At 39.2% G+C, this 14,117-nt stretch overlaps 2 protein-coding genes across 5 annotated transcripts in view; both read right to left on the bottom strand.

Annotated features, from left to right (window-relative positions):
• Window positions 1–249: 249 nt before the first annotated feature.
• Rpl7 (ribosomal protein L7) lies at window positions 250–2,222 on the bottom strand. The gene is made up of 6 exons (XM_076787151.1): window positions 2,139–2,222; window positions 1,607–1,721; window positions 1,340–1,515; window positions 1,014–1,261; window positions 631–728; window positions 250–419 (listed from the first exon to the last, which is right to left on the bottom strand). Exons 1-6 carry the CDS (start codon window positions 2,147–2,149, stop codon window positions 309–311), a joined length of 759 nt encoding a protein of 252 aa, XP_076643266.1. The 5' UTR covers window positions 2,150–2,222; the 3' UTR covers window positions 250–308.
• Window positions 2,223–2,873: 651 nt separating this feature from the next.
• Hlk (hulk) overlaps window positions 2,874–14,117 on the bottom strand; it is a 59,202-nt gene continuing 47,958 nt past the window's right edge. For 2 of the 4 annotated variants that reach the window (XM_076787132.1, XM_076787133.1), the window contains 13 exons: window positions 13,846–13,977; window positions 11,862–12,185; window positions 11,056–11,244; window positions 10,841–10,978; window positions 8,951–9,055; window positions 7,612–7,709; window positions 6,931–7,015; window positions 6,709–6,840; window positions 5,915–6,097; window positions 5,694–5,834; window positions 5,234–5,557; window positions 4,971–5,153; window positions 2,874–4,530 (listed from right to left, as the gene is read on the bottom strand). In XM_076787132.1, the coding sequence (XP_076643247.1) occupies window positions 4,343–4,530; window positions 4,971–5,153; window positions 5,234–5,557; window positions 5,694–5,834; window positions 5,915–6,097; window positions 6,709–6,840; window positions 6,931–7,015; window positions 7,612–7,709; window positions 8,951–9,055; window positions 10,841–10,978; window positions 11,056–11,244; window positions 11,862–12,185; window positions 13,846–13,977 (2,222 nt within the window). In that variant the 3' untranslated portion in view covers window positions 2,874–4,342. The remainder of the gene's footprint in view (window positions 4,531–4,970; window positions 5,154–5,233; window positions 5,558–5,693; window positions 5,835–5,914; window positions 6,098–6,708; window positions 6,841–6,930; window positions 7,016–7,611; window positions 7,710–8,950; window positions 9,056–10,840; window positions 10,979–11,055; window positions 11,245–11,861; window positions 12,186–13,845; window positions 13,978–14,117) is intronic. The other 2 variants (XM_076787134.1, XM_076787135.1) reach the window with 1 other exon arrangement.

Below are 14,117 nucleotides of genomic sequence, written 5' to 3'. Positions count from 1 at the left end.
TATATTGTGTATTATTGATTATATCTAGAATGTCGAACAAAAAAAAATATGGCGTCCATATAGTTTCTACCCAAAGGAGCACAAAACTTTATCCTCATATTCTTTTTTCAGACGTGTTATCACGATTTATCTAGCATTTATGAGACTTTTAAATCAATCCAATAGCTGACATTATCTAGGAAAATTAAACGGAGGAAATAGAATGGTATTGTGTTTGGGTTTAGGTAGTAAAATACATGAATGCAAAAAGAAGTGATACAAAATAATGTATTGTATTTAAATGTTTATTTATCAAGATTTTTATAAATTTAAACCATTCTCCTGAGAAGTTCGTTGATTTTATCTTCTCGGTTTCCAAAATCACCACCTTCAACATAGTGGTTTGTCTTCTTACGCCATCCTCCATTTGGTGTGTTAAGCTACAAATAAAAGTAATAAGATAATTTTGAATAAAATGAGATTTGGTATTTGATCGAAAGTGTGTTTGAGTTCGACTAAGGAACGCAAAGCACATGCGTCCCATGAAGAGAAACCCATATTACTCTACGACATAGTAGGAGATCGATAGAACATTGAACATTTCTACAATCATGCCTATGTCGCGAATATAGAATTTGGAGTATTATATACCTTGAAGGGCCACAAGAAATTGCTTGCATATTTGAATTTTGGTCCAACTGTAAATATTTCGTGGACTAAATCTTCTGTACAAATAATGCCAGAACGACCTATAAAAATAATTTCCACTTATTAGTAACGTACACTATACCCTGAATAGGAAAGATGGTGTCATGAGAAATTGTACGAATTTTCGCAAACCTGTACATAAACAATACACGAAAAGGTTTTTCAAAAATTCTATTACTTTCTGACAAGATGGAAGGGGGAAGTATAATTATGAGTTCAACCCCCATGGACATGTCAGTAACACAAATCAAGATGATACTTAGTGATGTACAAACGTAAAGTAATTCTCAAAAAATTAAAAAAGAAAAAGACAAGCAAATACTAACCAAGTTTCTTCTCAATGGTAGTATTACTGGTAATGGGAATACGTTGCCTGTTTATTTTGGCAAATCCTCTCTTGTAAATCAATTCACGAACTGATTTAAGGTTTGGATATCCCCATGTGATGTAGGGCTCAACAATACGAAGCATGTTGATTGTCGCCTTGTTCAACTTCACAAATACACCATTGTTGATCTGTTTTAGGCGGAATAACTGAAGTACTTTGCGTACTTTGGGTGCAACTTGGTTCACACTGAAATGATTGAATTCTATTATATATACTGAACATTGATTAATCAAAAATTATTTTAAAAGTATGAATTATACCAACCCCCGAATACGAATAACAAAGGCAAGACGCGCTTCTCCAGGGATATAGTAGTTTCCTCGGTTTTTGGCTTGTCTAATTAACCTGATTTCATCCCTCTCCTTAGTCCTGTATTCCTTCACATATCGCTCTGCTCTCTTGAAGATTTCTTTCCTTTTCTTATAACGGTTTGCACGTTGCTAGAAATCGAAAGAATTTCTTGAATAAGTAATCCAAAAGACAAAATACCAGCTAGTATTTAATTACGAGATATTTGCTAAATTGTAGTACCTTAATAGAGGTTTGAAGACGTGCAGCCTTAACTGCTTCACGGGTTTTCCTCCTCTTAAGTACCGACTCCGGTACTGCTGGCAGCTTCTTAGCCGCAGGGGCAGTTTCCTTCTGCCTATAAATCAATATTTATAAACGTTATAAACGTGTATCGCATACAGACAATAGTATTAACAGTCGCATGGTGCACAAAATCAAGGTTATGTTAGGTTTCCCCCGTGTAATATTAAACAAAACAACTATCTTGCGTAATAGTTATTTTAATTCAGTACGATTTAAGACGAAAACTAATCATTTCTTATAAAAATCTATAAGATATATAGTGATAAAACATGAATTGTATTTTGCCTCACGTTGATCGCAACTTGTCAGTAGCAAGTTATAACTTTCCATTTTTGCAAAAAGTTCGAAAACTATAATAGATATTCGATAAATCAGTTATTAAGAATCATTAATGACATTATTTCAGTTCGATAAAGTTATCATAACCCGCGATGTTTTCAGATTTCTGTAAGACTCCAACAGCACTTACGCGTCCGCCATTATTCCGTTAGGTAAAGAATTATTCAACGTCTGCACACTTCAGAGCAGTCGAGTGTTTGCTCTGAAGTTGGCTTTGAGTGGTTCCTTCTTTATGCAGCAGCGGGAAATTTAAAATATCCATTTGCTTCAATCACAGACGATACCTCGTCTGTGCTTCAATACGTTAGTCTACTAATAATGTGAACATAATTATGCATATATAGGGAAACTCACGCATTTCTTCGCGTATTTACGCTTCACCTATTTGTTTATATTTATTTCTTTTTTAATCAACTTTTGTAAAAAGAAAACGTTTCGAAATCATTATTTTCACAAAGACAATGAAATCACTTTTAAACTAAATGGAAAACACCAATGCAAAAATAATATCGATGTACTTCCTTTTAACGTATACAATTTTCAATTTTTCGAGACGATGTCTTTGTTCAAGGTTACTTCAAGGTTATAATATGCTGGGTCATTGAATTCGTCTTGAAGTTTCCTACAGTGCTATATAATTAAAGTACCATTTAAAAAACGGGAAGTTGACCTTCACTTTTAATTGAAAACTGATTAATTTTTATCGGAAATATTTTTTCGTCAGACTATCGGAAATGATTTAAAAAACGTGGAGTCTAAATTTGAAACCTCCCCGTATAGTTTGCGAGTTGTTTAACTACATTTGGTAATCGAGTTCACGATGCTAAATACGTGATGATGGGATAATGAGTTCACGTACCACACATTAACATAATTCCAGATGTATTTCGAAAATTCAATTTACTTCTTAGAGACTCGCCTCGATAAATACAGATTTCACTGAAATATCAACGCTGTCCCTAAGCGAATGAAGTGTATCCAAAATGAACTAAGATTACGTGTGCGCGCACAATTAGCGTCGATTAAATCTATGCGGTGTCCCGTGAGAGAAACAGACGAAGAGAAAGAAACGAATGCGAAACATAAAAGTAAAGAGTAAAACCGTCGTATTTTGTCTTATACAATGCGTCGTTCACACTTTTACATTATTTACAATTGGCAGACAGGAGTGGTGTTCAAACGGGTTTGGAATTAGTCCAAAGGGTTCGTTTTGTCAATGAATTCCTCGTTATCCGATATACGTCAACAAGCAATTGTTTTACTGGTCGTTGCATAGATCTTTACCTTGTCGTTCGATAAACAGAAGATCGGCGATGATCCAAGGGAACAGGCGCGGATCAACGCGGATCAACGCGACGATCGTCTTGTTGATCATCCCCCCCCCCACCCTCCCTCCCGTGAACGTGGACCAAAGATGATCTATCGCGCGCAAAGACCACTGTCAAAGCCGTCGACGACAGTCGACAGTTCACGCTAAACAAGTACGAAAACCATAATGATTATAAATTACGATCGTCGATGATCATCGACCACCAAACATTCCTTAAATCGCAACAGTGTACGCCGGTATGCGTCGACTCAGCTTTATAATCACTCTAAAAAGAAACGAAGAAGAAGAAGAAGAAGAAGAAGAAACACAACAAAGAATCCCTGGTATGTGTATCACTTACGTAAGAAATACAAAGTGTGGTCGGAATAGTGGTTACAGTGGATCGTAACAAAGCAATACAATAATCTGTAGTAAACAAAGATTTGAACGCGATAAAAATATATAGCAAACGATAATAAATATACGCTTTAACAATAATTTCCCTAAAACACGATGCGACTCGAGTGTATTAGCACCGGGTGGTAGCTCAATACTAATGCGCCCTCGCTCCTCCGCGTTGTTCAGACACCTCAGCTCCCTGGATCCTTCCTGAATTTGACAGAGGTCTAAATCTTCTTTGGAAAGGTCGACGGATTTGGTCCACGTTTTACAATATACATGTACACACACCGTTGCCACGTCAGCCGCCTCGAGCCTGGGTGGTATGGTGCGCTAATAGCTAACGATAAGTATACTTTTATTCGTTCATCGGCTAGCGAAATAATGGCGCTCGTCGATGCCGCGCAAGAACGACGGATCTCAATCGTCGAATCGTCGAGCCTTTGACCGTGTCGTTCGTTCCGGACGAACGGCGTTCGTTAAGCGAAACATGTCGGAGCAACAACAACAACGCACATTCGCGCAGCAACAGTCCACGTAGTCTCTGTATTCCTTCCATCGTTATTTATTTATTTTTTTTTTCGTTGGCTTGCATTAAACCGTCTCTAGTTTTCTTGCTCGAGTTTTCACGCTTGCTTTGGATGCGCAGCTGGCGCGGCGGGCTCCGACCGGAAGCACGACAACAGGAAGCCGGTGTACATGGCGAAGAGGACGGTGATGGCGATCAGCATGTACATGTAGATGTTCAGCTCCGGTTGACGGTACCTGTTCTTGCGTAACCATTCGAGCACGTCTTGTTCGCTGTGAATGTTGCCTTCGTGGACAAAAAGGTTAGACACGTGACAATATAGAAGCCAGAGCTGATGATCCACGAGTAGAGGTGCGCGAGAACCCGAAAATGTCGGATTCCCGAAGGTCGGGACGGGTCGAGATGAGTTCTTCAGGATTATCTTCAAGAATTCGCCCCGAACCCGTACAAAATTCTTGACCCGAAATTTTCGGGTTTACGCACACCTCTATCTACGAGGTATCCGGGTAAAGAAGAATTCCCCAGCTATCTGAGTACCTCACGAGAAGACTGCGAATCTTTATGCAATATAAATTGTTACATTATTCTATTATTGAAAGTTCTACGAATTTACGCGCGTAGCATTTACGAGTTAACTCCATTATTTTATTTGGGGCTTTCTAGTATTGAATATTGAAATTATCTAATGTTGAATGTATGTAATATTGAAATTGAGTGGTACATACCTCGATAAATACTAGGAAATCTCTTGCGGAAGTATACAATGGCAGGCAGTTTGGTGACACCCCATTTCCTAGCGTATCTCGGGTCAGCCATCTTGACGAACGTGATGTCCAAGTTGTCCGTCTCTCCGTCGATGTCCTCTAACTTTTCGTTCACTTCTTCGCTCTCTTTGCTGTCGTGTTCATCTGCAAATTAATAAATGAATTCGAAAATAATCGGACAAAATTCACTGGTAAGTTTACCGGCCATTCAAACGTCTGCTTACAAAAGAAGACCGCTAAGAATTCGTTCTCGTCGAGTAGCTTGTCCAACATTTTCTTATTGACTTCTTCGATTTCGTTCTTGATTTCGAAGACGTCCTGGGAAGTCAGCCATTGGAGGATCTTGTCCTCTTGCGTTAAATCACCGTCATAGAGCAGCGGTGTTTTTTTACGGAAATAGACGAGCGACGGAACGTTGAGGATTCCATATTTTTCAGCAGCCTCGGGGCTGTAGACCTTCACGAAGTCGATACCGAATAAATCAGCTTCGCCGTCGATTTTCTCCAAGGCCTCCATGATTTCGTCGCATTCGGGGCAATCTTCGTCGTCTATGAAATAAATTTCGGTCTGTTTAATGAAATTTTATGAGGTCAACTATTTTAGAAATGCTCAAAATGCACTCTGAGTAGAAAGAAGAACTGATCAAATGACAAAATGAGGTATCTTAGACATTTTAGATCTTACAAAAGAAAACTGCTAAGAATGGAGATTCGTCTAGAAGTCTCTCTAACATTCTGTCGTTGACGTCTTCGATCTCGTCCGCTAATTCGCGATTGTCGTCGTCGATCAACCACTCGAGAACCGATTCTTCATTTTGTAGATCGCCTATGAGGTGCAAAGAACAAACGACGCATGGCGTAAATTCTATCTTACATTGATTTAGTTGTATACGGATATTCAAAAACCTTCGAACAGAAGTGGATTGCCATTTCGAAAGTAAACCAGGGCAGGAAACGTTTTGATCGAGTAGCGTTTGGCTAGCTGGGGATCCTGAATCTTCACCAGTTGAATACCAAAAACATCGCATTCGTCGTCGACCTTTTCTAATCCCTCCAAAATTTCGTCGCATATGCGACAGTTTTGTTTATCTGCAACAACAATTTAAGGTTTCTTTAGATAGATTCGAATAACCGCTTCGCGTTGTTAAGAGGGGATTCTGGAGTGAATTATTAAAATTAATGCGGGTTTTAGAAGTTTTTTTATAAAAAGAGTATTTAATATTATACTTCTGAAACTTTAGGGGTATTTTCTAATTAAACAGTATACAAATATTTTGTTTTAGTACAAAAGGTATAATAATAAAGTTATAAGAGGTGGACGCTTTAACTTCTTTTGTTACTTGGTTAGAAACGATAAACTAAAAACATTCTTATTCTTTGTGAACCTCAAAAAATGAACCCCCCAAAAAATTAATCTTTATCTATACAAAAAAGCTTTTTTAGCAATTAATAATTTTTTACTTATCTTGTCCGCAAACTCTAAAAAAGTAGTTTCGAGAAAAACGTGTTTAAAGGTTTTGTTTAGAACAGCGGAGATAAAGGTAATTTTTGAGTACTTACATCTATTTCCGTTAAAACTTTGAATTTCGAATTGTTACTTTGAGAATATATTCTATAGTACTATTGTTGATTAATGCAAAAAAAATTCGATTTTGTTTATGCTCTGCACCAGGAACCCCATTAAACGATTTATGACTCACAGAAGTACACCGCAAGGTATTGAGTCTCTTCAACCGATGTTTCCAGCATCACTCTGGTTATTAATTCAATTCTGTCCTCGGTTTTCTGGGTGATCAGCCACTGCAAAACCTCTTCCTCCACCGCTAACTCTCCTGGATAGAAGAGCACATAAAACAGTTAGTCGACATTTAGACGAAAGGACTAGTCATTTATTGGGTTTTTGTTTATGGTGAAATACAGACCTTCGAACACATTAGGTATTTGGTTCTCGAAATATACCAACACGGGAAAGTCGGTGACTCCATAATCCTCTGCAACCTTGTAGTCCTGAGACAGCCGAACGTAGAAAATACAAGTTATGTTGAATTTTTGTCGTTGATTACGACAGTCATTTTATTATACACAACTTTTACAGAAACGGACTCCGTTGATTGAAAAAAGGTTTGTCAATCACTCTTACCTTCTCACTTCCTATTATACAATCTGCACACACTCGGTTCACGGTATCCAGTGCCGGATTAAGACCTTTCGAGGCCCTAAGCATTTAAAAGATTTTCGCCCTTTAAGGGATTTTTGATAATTTTACTAAAAAAGTGTGTTTAACCGAAGTTAGAGTTTTGCTCGCACGTGCATGTTTTGCATCAGTTCTTTCCACTCGCACACACATGCACACATATGCTTAGCGATATTATTACTACATATGTGAAAGATGTAAAATTCAGAAAATTTCTTTGGTGCACCCCCTTCTCCGAATGCCCTAAGCACGTGCGTACTTTGCTTATTCGTTAATCCAGCACTGACGGTACCGCTTTTATTCTCTCTTACTCACTCACACATACACATACACACACAGCTGGGACAACCTAATGCCTGAACTACCCGTAACAATTCATTCTCTCAAATAAATCGTCTTTAAAACTCACGTTAGTTTTAACGAAAGTGATCCCATGTCTGTCGCAGTCGTCGTCGATGTTTTCCAGCTCCTCCAAGATGCCCATACACTGCTCGCAGTCTTCGACGTCTAAAGAGAAACTGTATCGTTATAAAATTCAAGAACCCTTAGAAAACATTGTCTACTCGAAAGACAGCAGCCTATGTGGGAACATGAAATGATTCAGGCGATGATGTTCAGGTTGACGACGATCTACGAAAGCTGCTGTCCACACCAGGGGAGGGGGGAACTAATTCTATTGAAAAATGACACAAAGTCTGCGGAAATCGTGGAAAAAGAAATTCTGAATCGATCAGATTCATTCAAACATGACACAAACAGAAAAAGAAAAAGAAGTAGTACATGCTGATCAGCGGGGTTTCTAGGGAACTATGGTTCTTCTGCTTGGCTCTATGGTTTTCTGCATGCTGTCTAAACGTGCACCTGTGTGAAAGTGTAATCGTGTACAATCCGAGAAAAACAATATTCCCCGGGTTTGTCGTTCGACCTGGAATAATCGTGTCCTCGTAAAAATCGTACGCATTCAAAAATTAGTTTGCCTCGTGGCGACGGAGAAAACCTACGGGTCCGCCATCTTGGAAACGAATCGAGGACATTGAAATATCGTGTCCGCACGAACCCTCTCTCCAAAATAAAAAATTGTTTGATCGCCGAGATATTAATTGGCAGATATCGTGTTGTGTTTGCGACTAAAATAAGCGAAAAATCTATGAAAAACATCGGAAAAAATGTACTATCCGTGCCTCGCAAGAAGTCTCGCGCATCCCCACCCTTTGACATCACACGCTGCATAGTGTGCGTGCGTGTAACCGATTTAGGCAATATTTCGCTATCGCCGCGAATGCGTGTGACACGAGGGTGCAGTGTCGCCAGATTAAGACTTGTCTCCCACTCCTCCTTCTACGACGCCATTCCCCCACGTTTCCGCCATGGCTCGGATAAGTGACGCGCTTCGTCTCTCTCTCGTGCATGTGCCACAATGTCTGAGAGGCAGAGAGAGGGTAACTTTTTCCCCCTCAATTTGAGTCCATTCCCCTGATCTGACGACACTGGCGAGGCATGCCCCCACCACTATGACCAATCGGCCCCGAAATTCCTTTCACGGGACTTCTTGCGAGAAACGCAGAGTACACGCCGGGATCGATGTCTTGTGGAAATGTGCGTGATGCTGGTGTTCTGAGGTGTGCACACAGAGATGAGAATTTCTGGAAGAACTATCTGGAAACATAGTTGAATGTATCGGCGAAGAGAAAAGAGAGGGACCGGGGGGTCGGCAAATACATATTTGCTTTTTCTGTGTTCACGTGTACCATCGAGTTCCTCGGCCGCCTCATGTTCGACGATCCTGCGCTCCTTATGGCGGCCCTGCTTGCGCTGATTTTTTGCCTGACACAACTCGCAAAGCGTTCTGTTCCCTGCGGCATTAGCAGACAACGTGTACAGCCTCGGACGTACAAGACGAGACAGAGTGACGAGAGGTGGCCAATAGCAACGAGAAACGAAACAAATTCAGACGGACAATTAACGATTCGGTTCGGTTAATCGTTGCGACACATCTTAAGCCTGACAGATAGAAGCGTGAAACAACACGACGATTCACCGTGGCCTATGTACAATTCAGTTCGCGAGACGATATTGGCTCGACATCGTTGCTTCCAGAGCAGGAATTAATATTCGCAAACGAGTTGCTGGCTGCGGTCAGCAGTTAACATCTCAGATATTTTACAGTGATGTGCATAAATTATCCTACGATTCATTGGGTGATGGGAGAGGATGTAAATCTATTCCAAGGATTCATAATTTACGAATTATCTGTATTACTGTGATCTCAACGGCAAGTAGGTTTATGGAGATTCGAAACGATGCATCGAAAATTGTATTAAACACCTTGTCAAATGATTTAGACAAATTATTAAAGTATTATGGATATTCTACAGACCATTTTTGACACGATCGCGATTTTGTGTTTTTGCAAAGAAAATCAATTTAATTTTACATCTGTCGTTATTCCATCCTCGCTTGACGAATGCCGGGTCCACCCGGACCCGTACGCGTGTGGGCTCCACAGTCGCGATCGTTCGAAGTATGTAAACAATCGGTGAGCTGGAAATCCGTTTTTTGTGGCCAAAATTATTTTAGCGTTATTTCAGGATTTAAATAAATTCAGAAATATACAAGTCGCGATCGAATAACATATGAAAGTGGTGAAAAAATAAATAAAAAAAGCGATAACATTTTTTCGTTGGACGCCTCCGTCATCGAGAATATAAGAATTCGTCGGGTACGCGTACTTTAGTATATGCAGCAAGTAGAATTGGTTGGTCATGATCAGACGCGTCAGACGATTCCCATCTACTAGCATGCGTATTCGCTGCATTTTCAAACTCGATTTTCTTGAAAACGAAAACGACTGGGGTTCAGGCTTTCGGCAAACATCAAAGGACTCGTGCCAGCTCAACCTTTTGTAATCGTAATTATAATCGTGCTTGGTGTCATTTTAATTAGAAAAACGAGACGAATACGATGGTAAAAATTTTTAGAAAAAAATAAAAAATTAGAAAAGTTGCAATCATTTGCTTCGCTTGCATTAGTGAGTTGAGCGTGTTTACCGCTTCACTGGTTCCAAAGGGGACCCCTCGGTGGTGGAAATAAAATTATGACAGTTACGGTAGCGACCTTTGCGACAGTTACGAAGAGAATGCCGTATCTGAGTTACACTACACTATAGCTTCGTGACGTCACTCAAGTTCTCACTATAGCATTTCCCCCACTATTTACCCCTCAAATCCCTCGATCAGGTAACGCTACTTGTAGGTCTAGATGGATCCGGTATCCGCCCTGCGAGGGTTAATGCTACGACACAACATATTATTCTGGAATGTATGACTTCTCGGAAATAATACTCTTCTCATATTTCATAAAAGTCGCGTTTGATTGAAAGTTGCAATTATGGAGGCTGTCATCAAGACAAGCCCTGGTAGCGAACGTGTTAATTTGCGTGTTCAACGATTTTAGAAAGTCTTTTATCGATCATCAGTGAGATTTACAATTAAGTTCCAATGAATATAGGCTGGGAGCGGAGTAGATGGGAATGTAGAAGGTAAGAGAACGTAGAAATATAGGAATAGAGTGCCACGCAACAGGCTAGTGATACATTCCTGCTTGGCAGTTGGCCGCGCCTGAAGAACCGTGAGACTTACAGAAGTACACCGCCAGCGATTCCGATTCTCTAATCAAATTCAGGAGATCCTCCCCCTCCAAATCTTCGATTACCTCTCCGGAGGGATCTTTTTGCGTCATCAGCCACTGGAGAATCTGCTCCTCGTCGTACAAGTCGCCTGCAATCGTTTAGCGGTATTTCAAGATTTAAATCGAAACCATTAAAAAAACTTTTAATCCTCGATTTTAGTACTACCTGCATAGATAACCGGTTCTTTCGAAGACATCTTGAAGAACAAAATGGCGGGTAGCGCGAAAACACCGTACTGTTTGGACAACTGTTTGTCGTCGATTTTGACAAACTTGATTCCCGCTCCATCAGCCTCGTCGTCGATGTGTTCGATCTCTGCTAGTACCCTGCCACATTGTTTGCAGTCGTTGCTGTCTAAACATACGCGCGCCGCCGCGTTCGAAATGCTCGAAAGTCTCATTTGATTGGATAAAGTACAATTTTATGATACTATTCTATCGACGCGTTCTCTTAAAACGTTACAAGAAACGTTCCCGTAATAATAGTAATTGGTCTTTCTTTTATTCTAAGGCAGGTAAGCTAAATAATAAACCAATCTAAAAAATGGTATATGTATAGCAAGCACTACACGCAATAAAATTTAATGGAAAAGTTCTGTGTAAGAATTCAGCCACTATTTTTCCATCAAATTAGTATTTAGAATTTTAACGAGGATCATTACTTGATGAAACTTCGCGAGCTCGTAGAAGAGTTACAATGAGAGTTTAATCAGTGAAATCATCCTCTAAAACTTGACATTTCGGAAACCATCGAAGATGAAAAATTAGTTCGAATAAAACTTGATGGTGTTTCGGATATAATAATGTGAAGATAATTTTGTATGGTATAAGGCACCCTTATTAAATTTTGCGAATAATTCTAATAATTCAAAATTCTATTTCTAATTCTTCTAATTGGCGCACTTCCATCAAAATTGAAAGGAGACAAATTCTGGTTTCATTGAAACGATAGACTTCGGATTCGATACTCACAGAAGAACACCGCCAGGTAATCGGTTGTCTGTCGTATTTTGTGGAACATTTTCTTATTGATTCGTTCAATGTGATCGGTGAGTTCCATGTTCTCAGGATTGGTCAGCCAATCGAGAATCTCCTCCTCGTCGTCTATGTCTCCGTCGTAGTTGATGTTCTTCCCCTTGCGGAAGTACGTGATGCCCGGCGGGTTCCGGAACCCATATTTCTTCGCCATTAACCGATCCTTCATCCTGACGATCTTTATGCCATACTCAGCCGCCTCGTCGTCGATCAACTCGACGTGCCTGAGCACTCTGGGACTTTCTGGATCTTCCTCCTTGTCTACGGAACCGACACACCTCTTTTCGTTTCGAATCGACACGTTATCCCGCCGAAATTCGGCAATGTTAGATTATACACAGACAACTCTGTTCCATCATGTGGAATCTACCTGTTACATACTACATACCTCTGGCAAAAAGTATTCGATCAAACAAATCACGTGTTTATCGTTCTAACTATTCATTAACGATAAAAGTAAATGCAATTATAGAACGTGTCACATATGAAGAAAATATTAATACACAAGTGACTATGTTTGTTTCTTCACAATGTACAGAATGAGAAAATTAGACTAATTACTCTCGAGCATTCAGAACATTTTTATGAAAATGTTTATTGTCGTTTTAATTAAAAAGTGTTCTATTACTTTGTTATGCTACTGAAATTTCATTACAATTTTCTCACACAGGTAAGCAATTTATTATTTAATATTTGCTAAAAGGCAAAGCAATTATATCATTGATATTTTTCTGAAATATCCATTACCTCTTATACTGTATTTGTCTAATAAATACACTATACTATTCATATTTAGTATGTGTATGCTCAAATAATTCGTCCAACAATCACATTTGCAATTTTGATCGAATATTTTCTCTCTAGGAGTAGTTGTAGAGTATGGTAAAATAGAATTTTAACCCTCGTGTCAATATTCGAGTATAGGTGTTCATCTTCAATTCGCCTTTAAAATTTTGTGCATGTTCTTGAAAAGTAGCAAGACTGTTGTAGATTTCCACTTTCTTAGATAATTATAAATCAATGTACATTTAAGGCATAAAAATGTGAGCTAAAACTATGAAGTATAACAGCTATAATAGAATGTTATTGAATGTCATAGACAATTTTTAGGATTGACATAAGGGTTGAAGTGGAATTAAACAAATTTTGAAAGCGTGTTAGGATGTTCGTAGGACTATATAAACATCTTATGATACTTTTTTTTCGGGATCAACCCACTTTTGATTTCTCAAGTTAACGTCAACGTCGTGCAAAAACACTCCAAGTACAATGTGCAATGACTCAAACAATTCCAATTATAATTTGTAGTCATTATTAGAAACATAAGTCAATGCAAATCTTGTAAATGTCGCGATTTCTATGCCACTGGAGTTTTTCTAAGAGTCATTTTCCATGTTATTTAATTTTTCGTTTACTCGAATCGATGAAAATTGATGAAATGTCTTCTCACACGTCATGTGGGTACTTGTACGTCATCGTGCCTCTACGAGTTTCAGTACAAACCAAAAAAATGTGGTTATGATAGTTGCATTCATGCTGGAATAATCCCATGATTTTGAGTCGACCACTTGCTCGCGTTACTTACATATTAGTTCGTACTTACCCGCGACACCTGTATTAGTGATTAGTAGACTGCGGATCTTTATGGAAAATGAAAATTGTTTGCGTCAATTACAAAGAACAGAAGCTCAATGGAAACTTCATTCTTCTCTTTAAAATTTTAATAACCTCGGCCTGATACGTTGATGTTCTCAAATTCTTTTAATTTGTCTACCGTGTCGCACTGCAACTATTCGTTTTTGTCATAAATGCATAAAATCCACAGTCTAGTGATTAGTAAACCCGAATTTTGTTGAACCGAATGCGGCGTTTATGCGAGATTCGTGATAGATTGTCAACGGGGGTGTGAACAATGTCTTACAGAAAACAACTGCCAGGAATTCTTTCGTCTCGATATACTTGGTGAGGGTGTCACGATCGATCTCTTCGATGCTTTCGTCCGTCTTCTGTTTCACCATCCAATCGAGCACCTCGGTTTCGTCGAGCAGATTACCTGAGTTACCAATAGATTTGCTCGAGTGTAGTTTTGACTCTATCGAAAGGCTCGCTCTTCCATTTTCGATCAATCACAAAATCCTCCCCAATCCTTCTCTATTGATGAATCATATCGTTACACAAGGGTGTCACAGGTTT

This window comes from Halictus rubicundus, chromosome 4 (assembly GCF_050948215.1).
Source record: "Halictus rubicundus isolate RS-2024b chromosome 4, iyHalRubi1_principal, whole genome shotgun sequence".
Lineage (NCBI taxonomy): Eukaryota > Metazoa > Arthropoda > Insecta > Hymenoptera > Halictidae > Halictus > Halictus rubicundus.
Note: the sequence above shows the minus strand (reverse complement) of the source record. Positions and strands in the feature narration are given on the sequence as shown.